This window comes from Lithobates pipiens, unplaced genomic scaffold (genome assembly GCF_037356315.1).
Source record: "Lithobates pipiens isolate NorthernLeopardFrog02 unplaced genomic scaffold, aLitPip1_a1.2 Scaffold_19, whole genome shotgun sequence".
In the NCBI taxonomy this organism is placed as follows: domain Eukaryota; kingdom Metazoa; phylum Chordata; class Amphibia; order Anura; family Ranidae; genus Lithobates; species Lithobates pipiens.
This window is the reverse complement of record NW_027507764.1, coordinates 413,822,847-413,847,477: the sequence shown is the minus strand read 5'-3', so window position 1 is coordinate 413,847,477 and position 24,631 is coordinate 413,822,847. Positions and strand designations below refer to the sequence as shown.

The window sequence follows — 24,631 nt, the reverse complement described above, 5'->3', positions numbered from 1 at the left end:
GAAACCTGAGCCTAAGACAATGCACGCAACAACCTTGAAGAAATCAACTCCATCATAAAGACAGAGGCACCCCATCACATCAGAATCCCCCTTATACATGAGTGCCCCCTTCACATCAGTGAACCCTCATAACAGAGTTCCCCCATCACATCGGAGTCTCCCCTGGAGTCCTCTCATCCATCTCTGATCCAGGACAAACAGAGTCTCCTGGTCGCCAGTGGCATACCAGGTGGGGGGTCACCCCCCTCTGCGACTAAAGCAGTGAAAGCGGGGCGGGGTTGGAGCAGGAAGAGGCAAGCTGCAGTGGCATTGCAAGGGGGGTGTGGGTCGCACCCGGGTGATACCTGCCAGAAGGGTGACACCTAGAGTTGCCACATCATCCCTTTAATCCAGGACACACATTAATTACACAGGTTCTGTTGCTGATTAAGGTGATAATTAAACTCACTTGGCGCCTGAGTGCTTGGAAACCTGAGCCTAAGACAATGCACGCAACAACCTTGAAGAAATCAACTCCATCATAAAGACAGAGGCACCCCATCACATCAGAATCCCCCTTATACATGAGTGCCCCCTTCACATCAGTGAACCCTCATAACAGAGTTCCCCCATCACATCGGAGTCTCCCCTGGAGTCCTCTCATCCATCTCTGATCCAGGACAAACAGAGTCTCCTGGTCGCCAGTGGCATACCAGGTGGGGGGTCACCCCCCTCTGCGACTAAAGCAGTGAAAGCGGGGCGGGGTTGGAGCAGGAAGAGGCAAGCTGCAGTGGCATTGCAAGGGGGGTGTGGGTCGCACCCGGGTGATACCTGCCAGAAGGGTGACACCTAGAGTTGCCACATCATCCCTTTAATCCAGGACACACATTAATTACACAGGTTCTGTTGCTGATTAAGGTGATAATTAAACTCACTTGGCGCCTCATCTGCATTAAATCAGCCTCATAACCTGTGTCCTGGATTAAAGGGATCATGTGGCAACCCTAGTGACACCCCTCGGCAGGGCCTAGGGCAACACCACTGCACCAACGATTCCCTTCTCTCATGGCTGCAGGCTGTCTGAGCGTCTCTGAGCAGTGTAAAAACACCACAGGATGTCTCTGAGCAGTGTGAAATCGCCACGGGATGTCTCTGAGCAGTGTGACGTCAGCATGGGACATGTACCTGCTGTGCATGTTCCGTGCTGATCTCAGGTACATGAGGGCTCTGCACTGATTGGGGATCTGCATTGAATGCGGGTGGGGGTCTGCACTGATGGGGGAGACTGCATTGAATGGGGGCATCTGTACTGAATGGGGGTCTGCATTGAAGGGGGTCTGCACTGAAAGGGGGGGCTCTGAACTAAATTGGGGGGGTCTGCACTGAATGGGGGAATGCACTGAAGGGGGAGGTCTGCACTGAATGGGGGTCTGCACTGTAGGAGGGGATTTGTGTAACATGCAGGGGGTCCAGAGGTGCAGGGTGCTGTATAATGTAAAGGGGTCCAGAGGTGCAGGGTGCTGTGTAATGTTAAGGGGTCCAGAGATGCAGGGTGCTGTATAATGTAAAGGGGTCCAGAGGTGCAGGGTGCTGTGTAATGTTAAGGGGTCCAGAGGTGTAGGGTGAAGTGTAATGTAAATGGGTCCAGAGATGCAGGGTGTTGTGTAATGTAAAGGGGTCCAGAAGTGCAGGGTGCTGTATATTGTAAAGGGGTCCAGAGGTGTAGGGTGCTGTGGAATGTAAAGGGTTTCAGAGACGCAGGGTGCTGTGTAATGTAAAAGGGTCCATGAATGCAGAGTGCTGTGTAATGTAAAGGGGTCCAGAGGTGCAGGGTGCTGTGCAATGTAAAGAGATGCAGGGTGCTGTGTAATGTGATGCGATGCATACTAGCTCATTATGCCTTTATCTTGCAGGTTTTTTTCCCCCTGAGGTTTACAACCTCTTTAAACAGAAGAACAAAAAAAAACTTTTACTTAACAGGTTGCTTTAAACTCACTTCATATGCAAATCTGAGTTCATCCATTTGATCTCTAGATGAATAAACAGAAAGATTTCTATTTCAGCGGCTGAGCAATGTTGTTCATAAACATTGCCCGAGTGCGTTTTTTGTGTTTTTTGACAGCTCCAATTGCTGGGATTTTTTTTACACTTTAGCAGTTAACAGGGGAACCCCACTGACAGCTGAATGAGTCATTAGTTGTTAAGGATGCGGCGGCCCTGCTCCTTAACAAGCGATAATTGATGTTTTTTTTTTTTTTTTTTTACATTTCAGCTGTCAGTAGGGGGCAATCTCGCCTGAAATGTAAAATTTTCATTAGTTAAATGTTCAAAATAAACTAAACATCTCTGTATAACCAATATAACCATTAATCTATCGCCAGTTCATTCCACTATATTACCTACCTTGTAGCTTTTCGGACTATCATTGCACTTCCCCAGTCCTTAGCCATTGACTGTACCTTGCTAGTGCGCCAGTAATTTCATCAGGAAATCATAAATAGCATAGGGGAAGGGGATGTCAGGTTTTGTGCTTTTAATAGGATAAATGCACTTTTTGTAGGTCTTAAAAAGCTAAGCATTGCCTTCCGTGGTTTGTATACAAGCCACGGTTGCTTATAACACTATCCATGGCCTTCACAATCTCCAAGATAAAGGCTGAAATGTACAGTCTGGACAATTAGCACCTGGCACAGAGGCCACCTCCCTGAACTCTTTGTGGAGACAGAGGCAGGCATGAGTAATGTTATATCAGCAACCGAGGCCTGCAAACACTCACTGGGACTCACGTGAATGACCAACTTTGAAGCTATTTTAAAGCAATAAAGGTAAAAAATACAAGAACAGATATGGTGGTAACAGTTTCAAGTGTATGTAGACAAAACTTCCAATGAGGACAAATGTTCTGGTGACAACTGTCTATGATTAGAAGTCACCCCATTTTGGGGAAACATCCCCTCCTCTCCAAGACAGGGGGTGAAGAGAAATCTCCCAAGCAAGACACAAACAGTAAAACATAACCTGATAGGAGTTTTAAGCCTTCCCTACTTTATTAAAAAAAAACATTTTGGCTTTAGATGCCCTATAGCTTTTTCTAGTTACTTTAAAAAACTTTAAGTATTTTAACTTTAAGCATTGTTACAGTGACCTTTTTATAGCAGTGAAGATGTTGTAAGTTAAATGTGGCATTTGATATTAGAAAGTGAAATAGTGAAGTGAAAATAGCATTATGAAAACATGATTGCAGTGCTACAAGATCCACGAGGCTTCATTTTATCTTACAGTGACAATAATACTTGTGGATATAAATGATGTGAGGATTATTCTGTCATTTTAGTGCAGTGGAGATGAGCAGGATAGAGACCCTAAGAGCTGTTAAACCATGGAGACGAGTGCAAGGATTTGTGAATAAAAGAAGAACACACAGTGAAACGAGGGTGGAGGTAGAGATGAAAATATGTGCTCTGTTTATTAGTTACAGTCAACAGAAATGAACATGAACAGTAATGGACAACATATAGCAGTGGTGGTATTACAATACAGTATGGTTTTACACAGCTGAGTAATTCTACGTGTATTCCAACCCTCCAAAGTCTTCCCAGTTGTGTACTGCCAGAATAAAACGTAGACACTAGCTTTTACCCCACTCCAGTTCTTTCACCCACCTCATCTTCATGTGTCTGTCATTGTAATCAAGCTGTATTATAAGGGCCATGACAAAGACATCTCAGCCAGTGCTGCTGGATGATACCATCACCATGCTACCATTAGTGTTTGCTATGAAGTTAGAGTCTGAGAGGACATCTACAGCCTTTCCTATTACCATCTAAGTCTAAGCCCTTGTACACACGGTCGGACATTCCGACGGAAAATGTCCGATCTGACCGTGTTATCGGATAATCCGACCGTGTGTGGGCTCCATCGGACTGTTTCCGTCGGAATATCCGACCGACAAAGTTTTAGAGCTGGGCTATAAAATTTTCCAACAACATGGTCCGATGGGACTTTGTCCTATCGTTTGTAGAGAATTCCGATTTGACAAAGTGCCACGCATGCTCAGATCAAATTCCTAGACCAAAGCTATTGGCTACTAGCCTGAACGTAGTCCCATTGTAACGAAATAATGTCACCACGTTCTGAATGATCGGATTTTCCGACAACCTTGTCCGACCGTGTGTATGCAACACAAGTTTCGGACAAAACTTGTACAAGGGCTAAGGAAAGCATGCCTTTGGTGGCTGATGTCCCCAGAAACCCTAGCTTCATTGTGTGTGTAAAAATACTAATATTATTAAAAATAGAGGGTTAGTAGTATTGGGGCCCAAATAATTTCATTTCATGGAGTCCAGAAGAGGAGCCTTGTTACGTGGTGGGATTTGAAAACAGTTGGAGAGCCTACCTCTTCTACAACAAACTTTTTTTTTCTCGTTTGTCTTTTTTTACCACCACGCTAGAGTGAATCTATTCCACTACAATAAATCATCAAACTATTTCAATTATAAATATTTTTGAACACCTATATACATCAGTGGCTCTAAAGCAAGTTGGAAGTAAAATGGGAAATGGTGTAGCATAGTTAAATAAGACTGTTATTCCCTTTAGGTTATATGTGAAGAAAACTTGAGTGTTTACTGCTATTAATGGTTTATCAATAGGGTGAATAGGTGAATTTATTTGTATATTAATTGTAACTGATATTAAACAATTAAAGCAGCAGTAGAACCTCAAATTTATTAGATGCTCAATGCTCAATAAAGTGATGGACTCAATAAAAATAAACTATTTTTTTTATTTTTTTTTTGTGGGTATGTGTTTTTTAGTCACAGTTTATTCCAAGCCACTTTGCCTGTCCATTTTCTGGGCAATAGTAGCTTAAGGATTTTGCTAGCACCATTGATGTCAACAGTTTGTGCAAATTGACTGGATTTTGTGCTCATGGCCCAAAATGCCTCTTCCCACTCTATATGCAAAAAAAATAAAAAATACTTTAAGCTACTCCAATTATGTTTCAATGTAGAAGTGAGGTAGGTTAAAGGAGTGGAGTCAATCACATACATTATCTTTTCTCAAAACAGTCCTCTGTTCTAATCAGTTGGTCTAGTATTTAGGATCTTCATTCACAGTAAAATGTAAAATATTCAGTGTGGTGGGCTAGGTCAATGTGAGAACTTGTAGGACTAAAGAACTGGTTTGAGAAAAGGTGGCTCTTGCACATGATTATAGCACTTAACATCATTCTACCATCCCTAATTTTTCCATCTTTGAAGTCGATCTAGTTACTTTTTCTTAGTATCAGGCTGAGCCTCCTCCTCTGCTTCTTCACCCTCTGGATTAAACACACTTACAGTAAAATCATTTGTTTCAGTGCCATATTTGTTCTTTGCCCGAATGCAGTATTTGCCAGAGTCGGATGTGGCGACGGTGGTGATAGTGAAGCTGGCATACTTTCCAGACTCAAATTTAAGGATGCAATGGTCATCTCCACTTAGTTCTCTCTCATTCTTCAGCCATGTGACCTCTGGCACTGGGTCTCCCCAGATATTGCATGTGAGGTTAAGTGCCTAGGAGGTAGGAAGAGTGATACAAATTAGTAAATTATCCCCTTTCAAGCAAATGTGTGTATATATAGACATTTTATGGAATCTAAAAAATTTTAGTTTTTGCAGCCACACAGATTTATTATTTCCTGGACAACATGTATACATTTTTTGCTATTTTCTTTGCTTCAGCTTTCATAAAACATCATTTTTCTAGGACGGAGGCACCAGCAACCATATTTGAGGGCATGCCAATGCCATGGCCAAATCCAAAAGAACCAACAGAATTTTTTCTGTCCTTGGTGACATTTGAAATCTCTGAAGGACTTAATATTGAACCTTGTCACTGCCCCTTGTCACTGTACACCTGAGTAAAGTAGCTGAAGAGCTGGGGATCAACATTTATTATTTTTGGTTAGGAATTAAATCATGAAAGGTTTTCACTATTAATTGCTCTTGCCCCATGCTCTGTCTGACCCCCTGTTTGATTAGCTGCACATATGACACGAGTAAAGAAGGATTTTTTGCCCTTCTGCACATAGGAGAATAAACCAAGAAAATGTTTTGTTGCCAGTAATGGCTTAGAAGCCAACCACTGCAATACATTTAAATTACCTTCATAATTATATGATATTGGTGAAATCAATAAACAAAACAAAAAAATGTTATTCAGTATGTTTGGAATCTATGTCATTATTAATCCACTATCTTTTATAATATAACCCTATTTTCAATCTACACCTCCTCCCTGGGTCAGCTGATAGCCTCCCATGGCTTCCAATACCACCTCTACGCTGATGTCACCTAAACCTATTTCTCTACCCCTCAGCTCACTCCCTCTGTCTCCTCACGTATCACTAATTTACTATCAGGTATATCAGTCTGGATGTCACACCACTTCCTCAAATTCAATCTATCCAAAACCAAACTTATCATTTTTTCTCCCCCATATGCCCCTTCCCCTTCTCCTGATCTCTCTGGCACAACAAATCACTGTCCAAATCTTGCCGCCTCAACCTCCGCAATATCTCCAAAATACGCCCCTTTCTAACCAATAACACAACAAAACTCTTAGTTCACTCGCTGGTCATCTCGCGCTTCGACTACTGCAACTCCCTTCTCATTGGCTTACCTCTACACAGCCTCTCACCTCTTCAATCCATCATGAATGCTGCTGCCAGACTCATCAACCTTACGAATCGCTCTGTGTCTGCTACCCCTCTCTCTGTCAATCCCTTCACCAGCTTCCGCTCATACAACGAATTCAATTCAAAACACTAACAACTACTTACAAAGCCACCCACAATTTAGTCCCCAGCTACATCACTAGCATCATCCAAATCAAATACAACAAACCCTTTCTATATAGACTGCATTGTACAGTCTTATGCCACGTATACACAATCGGATTTTCTGACAACAAATGTTCGATGGGAAATTGCGACCCTGTGTAGGTTCCATCGGACATTTTTTGTCAGACATTTTTTGTCAGAATTTCCGACAACAAAAATTTGAAAGCTGGTTCTCAAATTTTGCGACAACAAAATCCGTTGTCACAAATTCCGATCGTGTGTACACAATTCCGACGCACAAAATTCCACGCACTGGCTATTGAACTTCACTTTTCTCGGCTCGTTGTATGTGTTGTAAGTCACCACATTCTTGACAATCATAATTTCAGACCACATTTGTGTGACCATGTGTATGCAAGACAAGTTTGAGCCAACATCCTTCGGAAACAAATCCCAGGATTTAGTTGTCGGGAATATCCGATCGCGTGTATGCGGCATTAGGCTTAATGTTTTTACAACCTCTCCTGAACGATTTAACTTGACAGATAGTAACCCACGTTTAAAATGTCCGATTTTATTGGGGGTTTACAAATTGGGGAAAAAAACTGAGGGGGACATTCATCAATCAAATTAGCAATACTGTGAGATGCAAATCAGGATGACATTCATTTAGGGCCAGTTCACACCAGATGCAGATCCATGCAGTTCTGTTTTTTCAGCACCAATACAGTCAGTTCCACTCAGTTTTTTGCGGTCAGTTTCTGCACAAGAAACTAACCGGAAACTGACCAGAAACTGACTGCATGGTGTAAACTATAGCCATTGGAATACATGGAAAACACTGTGCATGCATTTTTAGTGCAGAAAAAAAGCACACGGAACTGAATGGAACTGTGTCTGGTGTGAACTGGCCTTTAGCGTGTTTCAAGTTTATGCAGAACTTTTTCAGTGTATTTAAAAAAATATAAGCAAGATAATACAACATGCTTGGCTTGCAATGAAAGTTTGATTTGAGTCATATTTTGTGCAGACCTGCTTGAACACTGGTTCCGTTTCAGAGAAATACACATACATGAGAACCCACAAGCCATTATCACATTCTATAGTATGTCATATGTCTCTTTTACCTTTCCTTCCTGTATAGTTACAACATCAGGCAGACCTCCTATAACTCTTGCACGATCTAAAATAAAGGCAAACAAAATAGTTATTCAAATGCATATGAGCTCTAAAAACATCAGGATTTAAAAAATAATATGTGGTGCATGGGTCCTGCAGCAGGACATGCACAATGGATCATCTGGAAAGCACACAATTTGGTAGATTTACTAAAAGCAAATATGCTGTCTATTTTGCAAGGAAAGCTCTACCCTACATGGGAATTTTCCCTTAATTTAGTGAAATTCACACGGCAAAGAATACCCAATCACAAGAAAAATAAATTATTTTTTCCCTGCACATGATTGGATGACAGAAATCAGTAGAGCTCCCATCCCTTCAATAGGCTAAGGGGAAATTGTCTTGCAAAATACAAATTCCCTTGCAAAATTACCCTTTCTAACCCCAATGTGTACAATGTGGAAGTCTTTTTAAGAGAAGCTAGTCATCTGGCTTAATTACCAAACAAAAAGTAAACTGAGACGCGTACAAGCTTCAATTGTGATCTGGCCAATTTCTCTTTCTAGACCTGCTATCCTCTGTCACATAACCACAAAAGATAAGCATGTTTCTAAGGAAGGTTGTATTCACTCGTTTACATGTGTATTTTTGTGTGAAATAATGCAAGTGATTGCATTATTGCAAGTGGTACAACAATGCATGGTGTATACATATTCATTCATTTTTTAAGGCGCCTAGACAGACAAAATAAATACACCCGCCCTCAGTGCACTGCAACAATGTAATAGGAATACGTTCTTTGCCTGGAGGTACAATTGAAAGAAAATGTGGCAGGTGCCTTTTTTTGCCCCATGGACACACCTTGGGGGGGGCATTTAAAATGAAGAGGCATGCTCAACACAACATGTAAAAACAAATACAGAATGTAAATGAGCCCTAGATGAATGAATGGGTTCAAGAATCTGATTTTTTTTGTATGATAGTTAAGAGATTTGTACAAGATATACTGTAGCCACAGCACAAGCTACAGGAAGTGTATTTTCCAAAGGAACTAGAGAGGCAGAGAGTAAAGCAACCCCCAACCAATCCTATATAAAAACAAATGATCACACTAACACAAGAAGCTGAGAACTGATATGACACAACAGATGTCTTCGCATCCCATTTTTATTCATTCTCAGTTTCTGTTTTGCTCTCACCTCTCTCTGAACTCTGTATGCCTAATATGAGTGGTGCCATTAATGACCTCTTGTAAAATATGTAAATTTCTAGCTGTCCTTGGCTTCAGTATTACTCCCCTATCGTTTTCATCCACGGAAGCTGCCACCTTTGCTTCTGTTTAATCCTCATCTGCCACGGTGCTGCACGTGTGATCCGTTATGACACCAGCCATTGGATGGTTTGACAGTTTGGTTGAGAGCACAGCCAATGTGCAGTTAGCATTCCCGGCATGCCGTTTTTTGAAACTGTTTAAATCGATGGGTTTACTTCCACTTTAACCAATCCAAAAGAAGCATGTAGACTAGAAAGTGTGTATGAAGACACACCTGATCTCCATATTTGTTTAAGGTTAGTTCCTGAAAGAATATTGGTGCCATTAGAACAACATGATAGCCTTTTCAGAAGAAGCTTCCATGCTCTCTCAGCACTAGAGAAGGGGGGATCGAAGGTGTGTGAAATTCCACGTGCCCGATCCCACCAGGTAGCTGAGACTGCCCACAGCTAATCACAGGCAGTGAGACATTTCCCGATCTGTGCAGCTGCGGACCGAGGAATGTCTCACTACATGTGATTAGCGCTGTGCATTGTCTGCTTCCTGGCGGGATCGGGCATGTGGGATTTTGAACACGCCCGATCCCATCTCTACTCAGAAAATGTTTCCTTTTCATAACTTGGGTTACAAAGCATTTAGAAGCATGAGACAAAGCGACAAAGCACATTGTTTCCTAGCAACTAAAAAATAAAAATTCCAAGCGGGAAAAGTGACGGCCTCTTTTTGGGATTGTAAAGGCATAAAAATTGTGGATTTCCTTCCAAATGGCCAGACCATAAATGGACAAAGTTATGCTAACTTGCTAACCAAACTTTGTGACTAAATAAGATCCAACAGGCCGGGGATGCTGATAAAAGGTGTGCTGTTCCACCAAGACAATCCTCGGCCTCACACTTTCATAGTTTCAAAGACAACATCGTCAGTGTGGCTTCACGTTCGGACTTCCACCTCTTCCCAAAGCTCAAAAGCCACCCTCATACTTCATACATTTTTCTTTAACTTTTTTTATATAGATCCCAATGTATCTGATGGATGCAGTCTTTAGCAAAAGTTTTGTTATTAAAGCAGTATTAAACCCAAAAACCAAAAATGTATATACCAATCCTAACATGTGGTGGCTGCAATAGTTTTCTTTTTTTTGTTTAGTTTTTCCCTTCTGTTTTCACCTGGTGACTCGATCGGCAACACACTGGGGTTTATTTACTAAAACTGGAGAGTACAAAATCTGGTGCAGCTGTGCATGGTAGCCAATCAGCTTCTAACTTTCTAACTTCACTTTGTTCAGTTAAGCTTTGACAAAAAGACCTTGAAGCTACAATGCAGAGCTGCACTAAATTATGTACTCTCCAGTTTTAGTAAATGAACCACACTAACTGTATTAGGGTGCTTGCACTCTGGATGAAGGTGCAAAAGAGCCAACTTTTGACTGCAGCATTGCTAATCTGGGGGAAGAGGGTGTTAGAAGTACTAGCAGATTTAGATACACTAACAAATTGAAGCCAACCTCCAGTTAACACTTTATAAGCAGGAAAACAAGACGGTGAGTGTGAGATAAGTTACATGGCTGCTCCATCCCTGCATCAACAAGAAAAAAAGGTATCTCCCATGGGATTTTATTGCAGCAATTAAATTCAATTTTTTTTAATAAAAACTAGAAAAAAGTTTTATTTAGCATATGGACACAAGCACATATTTAAAATGTATGACTTGGTCTAGTGTAATTCCTGGTCTATATGCAATGAAAATAGACACATACTGGGTTACTATATATAGCCACCAAAGTACCCAACGTGTTTCGACTAATTATAGTCTTCTTCAGGGGACATGAACATTATAGACCAAATCAAATCAGAGAGACTGAAATGCGCTTCAGGGGTCACAGGCAGGAGGCTAGCTCAGGAGCTCACAGGGGATCATAGGTAATCATATGCAGGCAGCCACACCCAAAGCCCAATCATCGTTCATACCCAGTTGGTAATAGATATGCTCACACACCCAATGCTGATTTCAGGTGAATGCTGTATGTATAAGGGTAGCTTGTGTTTATAAGCACCATGTGAGCCTTCAAACTGACCATCGTAGTGAAGGACCCTGACCGCTCGCCATTTGTTTTTTTAATTGAATTGCTGGAACAGTTTATAAGCAGTTACAGCAAACTGTTTGTTTTTGTTTTTTTGTTTTTTAGGATAAAGGTTTTGCATAAATATTTTTCAAAGCTGATCATTGTAAGCCCCCCTGTCAGAGGTAAATGGTTTGCCACAACTCTTTAGCTGCTACATCTGCAGGACAGATTGGTCTGTTCAAAAACAACAGACTTACTAGTAGGATTACCAGGTGAAAATAAAAGAAAGGAAGCCTGAAAAAGAAAACAAATGCAGCAATCACATCTTATAATTGGTAAGCTGCAATATAATAGAAGTTTGCTTTTGGGTTTGATACCACATTACAGTTGTTAAAGTTTTATTCTTCAACGTATACATGTTCTAATTATGCTACCCAAACATAAAAAGCAGTTACTCACTTTTTTCCGCTATTGCAGCTTGTCTGTTATTGGTGAGAAAGAAAACACAAAGATTAAAATTTGTTCCATCCCTTGCTTATACAGAAACTGGGTCACTATGTCCCAAGTTCACAAAGCTTATGTTCAGCTCTTTCCAAAACATGTGTTTTGGGATTTAGACAGGCAGGTACCACCGACCAAATTCTGATATTTTCAGCCGGATTCCCTCAACATACTAAACTTTAAAAATGTTCTACAACAAAAGTGAGGCATGCCAGAAACAGGTAAATGGTTACACACATTTATTAGAACTATTAACACAATGCTGGTATAAAACTAAGGCTGCCACAGATTAATATAGGAATATCATAGAAGAAACAGACATTAGCTAAGCACTACACTAAACAGCACTCTGACAGACAGATCTACAAAGCTGGTTGAACGCCCTCTACTGGTGAAAAATAAGAATTGTATCAATATCTGGACTCAGCTGATGACAGCTCCTGCCAACTGCCTGTCATACAGATCAGTAAGAAAAAAAATAAAACATTTCCTTTCAGCTATACAGTCATCCTTGCTGGCATGACACCTCATCTCTGTTGCAAGCTATTGTATAGCTGTGTCACCGATATATTCATAACTTATTCATAACAGTATGTCATCTTTATTTTTATACAGTAAGTAGATTAGCAAGTTGTGTAATTACTACTTGGATGCCAGTTGGAGCAATATACAGTCTATTTTTAAATAAGGACTCCATCAGGTTTGGCTGTAAGGGAACTGCTAAGTACAGAATATGTCAAAATCTAAATTATTTTTGGCAGAAAAAAAATAAATAGAATCAGCTGTCAGGGCAGATTTTTTTTTAGTACAGAACACTAAATATAGTAACCTGATAACTACGTGTCTTGTATAAATAGGACAAAATACTTACTTTAACCTCTGGAATTCGGCATAGGCCTCATCGTAAGCTGTAAAAGGAAAAAAAATATTATTATTATTATTATTATTATTAAAATCCCTGGTCTATGCACTTTTTTAAAAATGATATTATAAAGAATAATATGCACATTACAATGGTATTACACAGTATAACACAATAGAATATGCATAAAATAGTCCTTGCCTTGTCCAGACAAGTCAACGTCCTTAGTATGAGTTGTTTTGCCATCAAACATTTCCAGGACATATTTGCCCTTGTCATTTGGTGTGGGTTCGTTAATCTGTAGCCACATCATCTCTCCAGTGACTCCGCTCTTAACTCTGTCTGTGTACTTAATCTTGCCATCACTAAAATGACAAAAAAGAGACCATGAGCCTAATGAGAGGAGCAAGGCAGACCGATCATTGTTAATATTTTATGACATCATATACATGGATTTACTCATTACACATTTCTAATAATTTAAGCCAATAATAGCCATTAAACAGCAACAGGTTTATCCATATCTATGCCCACCAGGGTAGCATTCAGGAATGGTAAATCAGATTATCTATGTGCACCTTCATTTATACATGATTATTACTTGCTGTACTATAGTAGGTGATGATCATCTGACTTACTTGTGAACCCAACTGAGTTTGAGATCATCCACAAAGTAGTTTACAAATGAATATAGTCTTATGCCTTCCTCATTACTCATGATCTTGACTTGTGTGGCAGATTCGGCTAGAAAAAGTAATCAAACTGCATTATATAACATATTAATGCTATATGACAAGGTTGGGTAGCACATGCAAAAAAAAAACTAAGACAGTTCAAGAATCCACTGTAACATAGTATAATGTTTGGATTTAAGTGATTACATATAACAGACAGTTAGGAGTTATCTTATATGTGTGACCTGCACTACAAATATATTAACTAAATTACATTTTGTTTTAATTAAATTGTTATTATTTTTAACTATGACATCACAAATGCTTTCAAATAACTATATAACTAGCTGTAACTATTTAGCAGGCTGAAAGATGACTGTCGATGTACTACATACTTACCTATCTGTTTGCAAACTGCATTCATGAGATCATCAAATGCTGTTAAAATAGAAACATAAATAGTTAGACCATGAACAATCACAGCATAGAATATCAGAGTATAGCTGAAAATATTGTAGTGGAAAGAGATTGAAATTAGTAAAATAGTGATCAAAACCGAAGGTTCTGGATTGTTCAAAGAGAAGTGCATCACAGTATTAGTCCACTAATGTAAAGTATACAACAGTGACCAAATGAGAGCCCATTTACATTGCATGCATTGATCTGAATTGCTCTGCGCAAGCCCAATACAATAACAATATTTCCAATAGTCCCAGTTCAAGTACGCCAGTACAATGCATTGCGTGGCGTAGGCTGCGTAAAAAAAGAATATCTAAAATAAAATATCAATGCACAGGAGGAGCCAATATAATATACAGTCTCTGGCAACTGGCAACACAATTGCCCTATGGGCAGGTTAAACATATAACCTAAAAAGACAGCGCTCAGAGAAATGCCCCAACTCAGGGTAATGTCCCAAACGTTTGTCTTGTATCAGAATATTTTACTCCATATAAAGAAATAAAGAGAAAAAAAATTTATTGGTGCAAATTGCACCTAGACATTGAAATTATTATTGATTGTAACAAGTTGGTGTGAACTGAGCCTATTAGATTTCAACTTGAACATCACAAATCAATGGTTTTAATGGGCCCTTAAGAGTAAGATGAAATGAAGGATGAAATTAGAGAGCAAAAAAGTTGCATAGAGTCTGTAAAAGGGAGACGTAATAAGAGAAGAAAATAGTGTGAAGAGGAAGGCTGCAAATGGCCACTAAAGTACAGAAGAATATAATGATGAAGCAGGAGGAGAGGAGCAAAAAAGAGCTGGGCTCACCATACACATTACATGTTACAATCTGATTGCACAATCTCCTTTAGATTTACTAACAGGTGATCTGATTGGATACAAATTCATTGTATGGTTTAGCTAGATCCCAATATTACAAAGTTTTGGTAAATCTTGATTGTACAAAGGTTATACGGTGAAATTGTAAAGTGTATGGTTATTCTTACCTTGCTGAACAGAAGCACAAAGATAAAATGGATAGAGGAATACAGAAGAAACATACAGATGCATACAGAGGTGAAAGCGTGCGGGTAAAGAGAAGGGCACCAGAGAAAAGAAACACTGGCAAATAAACTCATAAGAATGTTGGAATATGGGTGAAGTAATAGAAAAAAAGTAAAGATTTACCCTTGAGGAATACATTTAGTTAATATACTTACATTACCCCATCTTTCATCCACAGTACCTAGGTGTAGGGGATGTCACAATTCTTCCAGTGAGATCCTGGGAACAATGAGGATCCCAAATCTAGCAAGGTGACGGTCTTGTACTAGACAAGTGTATTCTCATGAGATTTGGGGTACATGCCATTTCCCAGTAATTGGTCAGAACAATGGTGACATCAACCCTTGCAATGTAGAAGATGAGAATTGGGTATTTATTCTAACTTTTTCCTCACAGGTAAGCTTTCCCCCTTCTAAAATAAATCCATTTTACAGGGAGAGAGAGAAGGTCTGAGATAATTTATGGACCTTCTCTAGCAAGGTCTGCTTTAAAGAACAGGGATAAAGAGGAAGGCAATAGCAGAGAGTAGCACAGTAGACATTAGGAATATAGGGGTATGAATAAGAGGTAGGCAGTAACTACTGATGCACTGTAAAAGATGAAAGTAAGCAGGTGAAATAGTATATGCAAAGGGATAGGCAGAGAGTGACACCATCAAAGATTAACATTTAAGGGTAAGAAAGGTATATGGGTGAATGTGTGTAAGTAAGAGGATCACTGTAGAAGAGGTAAGTACAAGGATTAAGAAGCAGTGGTATAGAGGAAGACAGCAGTAGAAAGCATTACTGCAGAAGAACGATACATGGAAGAGAAAGGGGTATAAGTGCGGGTAAACGCAAACAAAATAATATAAATCAACACTGTAGAAGTATAGACTACAGCAATAAAGAGCAACCTCAGTCCTCATAATGCTGGCCTCGCCCCTTTCACTGGCACCACCATCTTTGAAAGTCCAGAGCAATGCGAAAATGTGCTGAAGGGTTCTGTCCAGCCTTCAGGACCTGGCGAAGACCTATGGCACATCTGCGCGCATTCCAAGTTTTCCCACACATGTGCAGACAACCACAGATCCGGGACCTCCATAACTGCACCATCTTTGCACATAGAAAACACCATGCACGCACACTGGACTAAATAACCTCTTTAGCCACACACAGAATAATAGATACCCAGAGGCATACTAATCCATATAAACAAATTAAGAAAAAAAATGTATCAAACTATTCAGTGCTGGCAGACAAGTATTAGAAGCAGACAGGTGTTCAGAAACTGGTCCAACAAGTTTTACCTGAATCTATAAGCTTGAGTACACTCTTGTCCCTTCCTCTGTCATCTTTCAGTATTAACTCATATATACCGGCATCTTTCCTTGTTATCTGGCAATATAAATATGAGTTTATAGGTTTTTACTCATTTCAGATTAATGATGTAATCACATACACATTTATAATATTACAAACATGTCCTAATAATGGGCCTCATCTTAGGGGCAATAAAATGCATGTATATTATAGTATAAAGGTGAACTTACCTCAGTAATGAGCAATGTACATACGCCATCCTTAAAGTCATGTTTCTCATCCTCCATTATCTCCATGCCATCTTTATACCACGTAATTGTGGTTTCTTTCTTCATATTAGCTACCTATAGTTACGTTTAAAATATAAAGAGACCTGGTCATTATGTAAATTACACAATTTTCCTAGATGTTTAGAAAAACTTTCAAAGGTATACTACAAACCAGTGTGTGATCTCTTTTTAGAATGGAGCCTTACATGTCAATGTAAAATTTGAGACCCACAACCATCAGCTTGTGTTTAAATTGGGATCCTAAATGTAATATGCCCTTCAGAACACTGGAGAATGAATATATGATAAACCAGATTCCCAAATAGTAATTCTAAGCCCTTGTACACACGGTCAGACATTCCGACAACAAAATTTTGTCTGAAACTTGTGTTGCATACACAAGGTCGGACAAAGTTGTCAGAAAATCCAATCGTACGTAACGTGATGATGTTATTTCGTTACGATGGGACTACGTTCAGGCTAGTAGCCAATAGCTTTGGTCTAGGAATTTGATCTGAGCATGCGTGGCACTTTGTCCAATCAGAATTCTCTACATACAATCGGACAAAGTCCGATCGGATCATGTTATCGGAAAGTTTTATAGCCCAGCTCTAAAACTTTGTCCATCGGATATTCCGACGGAAACAGTCCAATGGAGCCCACACACACAGTCGGATTATCCGACAACACGGTCCGATCAGACATTTTCCGTCGGAATGTCCGACCATGTGTACAAGGGCTAAGACTCCATCTGAGGTGCTGACTCAGACTGGAAACATCTGCTATACAGTAATCAATACTTCTTGGCTCCTCATGCACCTAAGCTGGCCATGTGCCACAGAAAATTTGAAGAAACAGGATGGAAAAATAAATTTCTAACTGTGAATGTGGTTTTCATTCAGGAAAAATCATACATATTGTAATAAGATAGAACTGGATAAAATGAATAAAATTTATGGGCCCTTTCACTCAGGCTTTCCGATCAGGTTCGCCTCTCAGTTTTTTGGGCAGACCTGATTGGAAGCTTCATGCAGATCTATGGGCAGACAGATGTAAATTGACTTGTGTCCTTTTACATCCACTTACCTCTGAGTCCTTCCAGGTCTGGAATAAATCAAATTAAATAGGTTGCAACCTTTTCCATTATTTCCAGACCCAAACTTAACGGATCAGAAGTAGCTTGATGTCCTTTTTCATTTGGCAGCACATAGATCCAACATGAGTCCACCACAGCCCTTGTAAAAAATGCAGACAAAAATACTAAACAGGTTCAAATGTCACAACTTTTACCTGTCCCATTCAGCTCCAATTCAGCAGGGGATCTGCTCATGGATCCCCTGATGAACAAAGTATGGTGCTCTTGTCTGAAGGGACCCTACGTGCTTTGAACAAAATTAGTTGATGGAGAGAAAGAATGTGTGACAAATGATTTTTCTACAAACTTTCAAATGGAAATCTAACCACCATGTATTGCCAACTTATACTGACAATATCAGTGCATTTAAGGGTAAGAAACAAGTCGCGCATGAAGTAGACAAGATATAAACACATGGGTGGAATACATGTTATCCATTTAAGTCTTATGCCCCATACACACGGTCGGACATTCCGACTACAAAATCCGTCTGATTTTTTCAGATGGATTTTGGCCCAAACGTGTCTTGCACACACACGGTCGCATAAAGTTGTCAGAAAATCCGATCGTTCAGAGTGAGGTGACATAGAACACATACGACAGAACTATAAAGAGGGCAGTAGCCAATAGCTTTCATCTCGTAATTTATTCTGAGCATGCGTGCCACTTTGTCTGTTGGAATTGTCTACACATGATCAGTATTTAAACGATCGGATTTTGTTGTCGGAAAAATTTAGATCTTGCTCTCAAACTTTGTGTGTCGGAAATTCCAACGGAAAAAGTCCAATGGAGCCCACACACGATCGGATTTTCCGATAACAAGATCCAATCGCACATTTTCCATCGGAAAGTGTGTACAGGGCATTAGTCTTTTAGATTGTAAGCTCTTATGAGCAGGGCCTTCTTAACGCTCTTGTATTTTATTATATTGTAACTGTACTGTTTCCCTTGTAAAGATCTGCGCAAACTGTTGGCACTATATAAATCCTCTATAATAATAATAATAATAATACTGTCCCCCTTACCTTACTTTTCAGAAGAACATTGCACTCAGGAGTAACTTCCCATGCAAGGTACTCCACAAAATGAGGACCTTTTAAAGAAAGGAGCGTAAATTAAGCCTCGTCAACATCAGAATAAGAATAATAATAATAAAATACAAATTGTTCCTCTTAGGCCAGCCATACACAGAGAAAATTTGCTTCATTCCCCCATCAACACCATCATATGACGTCATCCCAGAACGAGAGCCTCACTGCCCCGCCGTCATTTGACGGTGGGCGGGCGGCAACGAGTTAAATACATTTCTTTTTTAATTGTATTTTATGCTACACAAAAAATAAAAATAAAAAAGGAACAAAATTTATAAATATTAAAAAAGTTTTAAAACTTGTGCAAATAAAAAAAAGTATCACAGACAGTACTCAGCTGTCTTTGCTTCAAATATGTTGAGTGTCTGCCCTCTAGTGGTTGGTGCAGGCATACCACAGGCATACGATTTTCACATTATACTGTACAGTACTGTAAGGATTACATGGTGATTTAAATACGTAATTTGGTGTTTGAACACCAAATTATGTACACTGACATTATAAGAATAGTATGTTATTATGACTAAGAACTCTTGTGTGAAATGCGTCAAGGCACTCATTAGATGACCCCTGTGTCTTTGTTGATGTTTAGAATAAAATAAAAACTTGCTGGTTACAAGCTTCACTTGTAAAATTGACTTTTCTTTAAATATTAGTGTAGCTTTTCAGCAAACAAAGGCTGGGAACCCATGGCGGTTGCTGAAGAGTAGGCGCTTTGGGTTTCCTTATGTGGTAGCAGCTTCTTGTTGCATTTCTTCCAAAGAGGAGCAAAAAAAGTAAAAAGATATTTATTTGCCCAAGACTGGATTACTGGAGTTATTACTGAAGTTATTACAGTTATTAATATAGATGTAGCACTCTCGCAGACCTAATTTATTATGTGTATATTATGTTTTTCATTTGCTCAAAAGAACCCACATAAGGCAGCAAAATGAAAAATGTAAGACAAGCAATAGTTAAGCCCCCTTTACATACAAACTTTATTAAACAAGCTTCTGCAACGTTTGATGTTTTTTTTTCAATTGTTGTCTTTTATCAAAAGAAAATTGTATTGTATTGTGTATATATATAAAATACTATATATATATATATATATATATATATATATATATATATATATATTAGTATATGCTGCATATAGACACGTATCTATATGTGTAGAGATGCACTAAACTACTCATATGTCAATTAGTTTAAGAATATGAATTCTTTAAGTGTTTTCATTCCCTTTACCTTGCTTCCGTATATATTCATGTCTCTGGAATCTGGCTTCTCTTTGTAGTTTCTCAAACACTGTGGAAAATAAATGCATTTGCTTTTTATTATGTTGAAAATAAAACATAAATGCTCATCTAGTAACAATCTAGGTCTCTAATTAATGGCACATTTGTAAAAAGTTTTGCTCTACCTTTTTTTTTTTTACTAAAATCTATATATATTTTAGAAATTCATAGAAGCATTTCATTCTTATAAATCTGGATTGGGATTAGGGGAGCATAAGGATACGTTTTCCATAGTCACGCCAAAAGTAGAAAGCCTTTAAAAGTGGTCCTGATCTGGCCTAAAAAGTGTCTTTAGCAAACAATACTCCTAATGCCTCATACACACGATCAAACAATCCAGTGGAAAAGTCAGCGGACTCAAGTCCGCCAGACAATCCGCCCGTGTGTGGGCTCTGGCGGACTTTTTTTACCCAAAAGTCCGGCGGACTAGGAAAGTATTTTTGCACTCAGTCTCCAAATCAGTCCGTAGGTCCAGGCTGTACACAGCGGCTTGGTTTCTCTCCAAATCAAGATAGACCTGCCAGCCTGGTGTCAGACCATGCCCTCTGGTGGGGGGGGGGGGGGGGGGGTGGCTCCAGGGGCCTAGACTTATTGTGTTATTGTTGACACTGAAAAATATACTTTAGTTCACAGGCCTAATTACCTACCTTCTCCAATAAGAACCAGACTGGACTGGTTTGTTGCTCTTCCATCCTGTAGTTGGAAGGTAAATGTTCCTTCATCCTCATCCTCCAGTACCTCCATGATCATCTCCACAATACCAGTCTTACTGTCCAGATTCATCTTGTATTTCTTGAAACAAAGCAAAGTCATTGATTAAAAGAGTAGAATATTTTCTATATCAAGCAAGCATTCATATTTGGTATATATTGCAATGGCTAATTGTATGATTTATGCCGTTTATAAAGTAAAAACTGTTAAAGCTGAACTGTCTTAATACAAGACATATATTCATACTTGAATCTTGGTGTGCTTTGTATATTTCTTCCAGATATAAAACTGGTCACTGATGCGATCTATTATTGTGCAGGGTGACTGGTCTTGTCTCTGCCCCCTCCTGCCATTTTCTGCAGGCAGCCTGTAATGGGTGCCAGGCTATTTGCAGACCCATGATAATGTTACTGCTACTTTTGTAAGGTATATAACTGGATTTGCAAATGTAAAGGCATTAGATTTATATCCTTTCAGGCTATTGAGGAACATATTTAAATGAAAGATGGTGTGCCCAGAATTCAGGTTTAATAACTTTATTATCACCAAGAACAATGGAGTGGTGGACATATATTTCTGCAATGCTGTTGCTAAAGTGTGCTGCAGAAATAAGGCACAACCAGCCACAGCGCATGTTAATGATTGTGACCGTGGCTGTCATTGGACAGCTTAGATCACAGACACAAGGTACAGAGTTGATCCAAGGTATTTTGTACCTTGTGATCATTCTGATGACCTTTGATCACAAAATGATGTTTGTAGGAAGGATAGGAAGTGGGTATTTATTAATGAAGGTTTGTGAATAAAGGAAACAATAGCAGCAATTAATTCATGGTGTGGGTTGCAATTGATTGTGGGATCATTTCATTCATCCCCTCCTCCCCTGTACATTTCATCTCCATCAGGGCTGGATCTAGAGTAGTGAAGGGGTGGGCTACTCCCCCTTGGTTTTTGTAGTGCCCACCAGGAGCATACCTGGGAACTTGATGGAATTGTCTGCAGCGGGAGTAAGAATGACAGCTACAGTTACTGAAATGCATACAGTCCTACAGATTAGAGAATGTAATCATTTGTTCACTGAAATATGTATTCAGTCACAAATCTTGATACTGCAGCCAACTGGGATTTTCTGACTCTGCCACATGACAGTGTGAGACCTTTCCTGATTGGTTGCAGTTGTAAGAAGTGCAAGAACAGATGAACCTTTGACAATGTGGTGGGGAAGGGGGGTACAAAAGTGACAACTGTGGATGGAGGAAGGAGGACGCAGAGGTGACAGCTATAGATGGAGGAAGGAGGGTGCAGGTGGGACAACTGTAGCTGGAGGAAGGAGTATGCATGCAGAGGAGACAGCTGTGGATGGAAGAAAGAAGATGTAGAGGTAACAACTGGGTAGATCGGGCCCTGATCTCCACGCTTTCTTTATGTGACAAGTGTGGATGGTGCAAGGGCGATGCAGAGGTAACAACTGTGGATGGAGGAAGGGGAATGCAGAGGGGACAGCTGCCGATATAGGAAGGGTGATGCAGAAGTGACAACTGACTACATCTGGCCATGATCTCCATGGTGTCTCTATGTGTCAATTGTGGATAATGCAAGAGGTATTCAGAGGTGGCAGCTGTGGACAGAGGATGGGGTTTGAAAGGTGATAGCTGTGTATAAAGAAAGGGGGATGCAGAGGTTACAACTGAGGATTGAGGAAGGAAGATGCAGAGATGACAATTGTGAATGGAGGAAGGAGGATGTAGTGGTGAAAACTGGGGATGGAGGAAGGAGGATGCAGAGGTGACAACTGAAGATGGGGGAAGGAGGATGTAGTGGTGAAAACTGGGGATTGAGGAAGGAGGATGCAGAGGTGACAACTATGGATGGGGGAAGAAGGATGTAGAGATGACAACTGTGGGTGGAAAAAGGAGGAGGCAGGGGTGACAACTGAGGTTGGGGGAAGGAGGATGCAGGGGTGACAACTGAGGATGGGGTAAGGAGGATGCAGGGGTGACAACTGAGGATGGAGGAAGGAGGATGCAGGGGTGACAACTGAGGATGGGGGAAGGAGGCTGTAGAGGTGACAACTGAGGATGGAGGAATAAGGATGCTGAGGTGACAACTGTGGATGGAGGAATGGGGATACAGAGATGACAACTGTGGATGGAGGAATGGGGATGCAGATGTGACAACTGGCTTGATTCAGCCCTGATCTCCATGCTGTCTCTATGTGATCCATTTATAAACTGCATCACCTGTCTTATTAACCCCCTCATATCCATCCACCCACTGATTGTAAACTGTGAATGAACCCCTTCACCTCCTTCTCACTCTGTATGTGATCTATACATTAAGAATGTGTTGTATCTAGCACACATTTACCAAGCTCAATGTTTTATCCACTTCAAAACTAGCATGTTTCCAAAAACTATAGATAAATCAGATCACCTTGGGATGTCTACATTACAAAAAATGTTTGTTTTGTTGGGGGTTTATAGTTTCCTGGAATTTTCATTTGATATGTTTTATAAGGGAAACTGTTTTTTTATTTTCAAAGTGTTATGTCTTTTTCCTTTAAAAAGTAGAAAATAAAAATACAAAAGAAAATTATTTCTGTATCAAAAAATATCAATTTGATTTGGGTACAGTGTTGCATGGCTGATGAAATTGTTATTCAAACTATCACAGCACTGAAAACTGAAATATGGCCTGATAATGAAGGAGTATTACAGGTACTCAAGTGATTAAACTAATAGTCTCTATAGAAATTCACTTGTTTTGGAGGTTTATTGTTAAATCTAGACATCAATGTTGTATTTGATATTATACACAAATTACTCACATCCCCTTGGTGGATCTCTTTATTATTAAAGACATAGTTGCATTTAGCACTAGCGGAGAGTTTCTCAGCCTGCATCCAAAAGCGAACTTGACCTTTTTCAAGAATCTCTACAGCCAAGCCAGATTTCAGAGGAATAACTGCAAAGGGAACAGAATTATGAATGTAGGAGATATTGCTTGATACCCCCTCTCCAATTTTAAGGCATGCAAAGATTTAGAAACTATTTTCTCTACATATAGTAAATGAGTGGAAGTGAAAATATCACTATCAGAGTGTGGCTGGAAACTAAGAACAACATGTTGACTTTTATTAAAAGGAATTCTAATACACTTGATGGATTAAGTCAGTGGTGGCCAACTTTCTTGCTATAGGGAGCCGTAAGCACAGTCCCTGACATTACCAGAGTGCTGCATGATACTCAATGAATGTAATTCTAAAGAAAGAGATGGCATGCATGCAACAGGCTTGCTATACAACAAATACAACAAATGGTCAGAGAGTGCAGACATGCTGTAGGAAATTGCCAGAGATGGCAAACATCCTTAGAAACTAGGGACATGCTTCAGGAGACATAGACTGTTCATACACTACATGAGACTTCTACAAATCACTATTATTACAGGGCAGTAGGGAAACACAAGCTACTGTCTGCAGGGGCTCAAAATGACTACATGCGGTCCCTGGGCCAAGGATGATCCAGTAAAAATTAAATAAAAATCATAGTTTAATATTATCTTATTATGCTGTAGATGTGATATTGGTCTGTTTGATTTGTGATAGCTTACTTGGGAATTTGTGGTCATGGCTTAGCTGCAACAGACGCTTAAGCTCTGCAGGGGAAAAGATAAAAGTTATATTTTGAATGAAACATGATATATATCATACATATGCAGATAGCTACAGATATGACTTAATAGTAATATAATTTATTGGATTAGTCATTACTATTTTAACAAAACAGAGAAATGAAAAAAAAAATCTCAGTCTTTTTACAAGATACATGCAGTTAAAGCTAAACATATCTAGTTCACCTTCTTCATCTATTGTATAGCTGGAAGAAATGCCATCAGTTTCAGTAACAGCACAGGAATAAATGCCAAGGTCTTCTTCTGCAGGATCTTTGAACGAGACCTTTGTCCTATAAGAATGTGAACATATAGAGTATATTTAAAAATTACAGCTTATAAATGTCTGTGAAGGTTCTTA

At 39.6% G+C, this 24,631-nt stretch overlaps 1 protein-coding gene across 3 annotated transcripts in view; it reads right to left on the bottom strand.

Moving 5' to 3' along the window:
• Positions 1 to 3,414: 3,414 nt before the first annotated feature.
• MYOM1 (myomesin 1) overlaps positions 3,415 to 24,631 on the bottom strand; it is a 136,227-nt gene continuing 115,010 nt past the window's right edge. For all 3 annotated transcript variants that reach the window (XM_077492520.1, XM_077492522.1, XM_077492521.1), the window contains 15 exons: positions 24,457 to 24,563; positions 24,211 to 24,255; positions 23,426 to 23,562; positions 20,535 to 20,679; positions 19,838 to 19,897; positions 18,539 to 18,606; positions 16,340 to 16,453; positions 16,097 to 16,184; positions 13,696 to 13,734; positions 13,261 to 13,366; positions 12,824 to 12,987; positions 12,632 to 12,668; positions 11,719 to 11,741; positions 7,933 to 7,988; positions 3,415 to 5,537 (listed from right to left, as the gene is read on the bottom strand). In XM_077492520.1, coding sequence (XP_077348646.1) covers positions 5,253 to 5,537; positions 7,933 to 7,988; positions 11,719 to 11,741; positions 12,632 to 12,668; positions 12,824 to 12,987; positions 13,261 to 13,366; positions 13,696 to 13,734; positions 16,097 to 16,184; positions 16,340 to 16,453; positions 18,539 to 18,606; positions 19,838 to 19,897; positions 20,535 to 20,679; positions 23,426 to 23,562; positions 24,211 to 24,255; positions 24,457 to 24,563 — 1,474 coding nt within the window. In that variant the 3' untranslated portion in view covers positions 3,415 to 5,252. The remainder of the gene's footprint in view (positions 5,538 to 7,932; positions 7,989 to 11,718; positions 11,742 to 12,631; positions 12,669 to 12,823; positions 12,988 to 13,260; positions 13,367 to 13,695; positions 13,735 to 16,096; positions 16,185 to 16,339; positions 16,454 to 18,538; positions 18,607 to 19,837; positions 19,898 to 20,534; positions 20,680 to 23,425; positions 23,563 to 24,210; positions 24,256 to 24,456; positions 24,564 to 24,631) is intronic.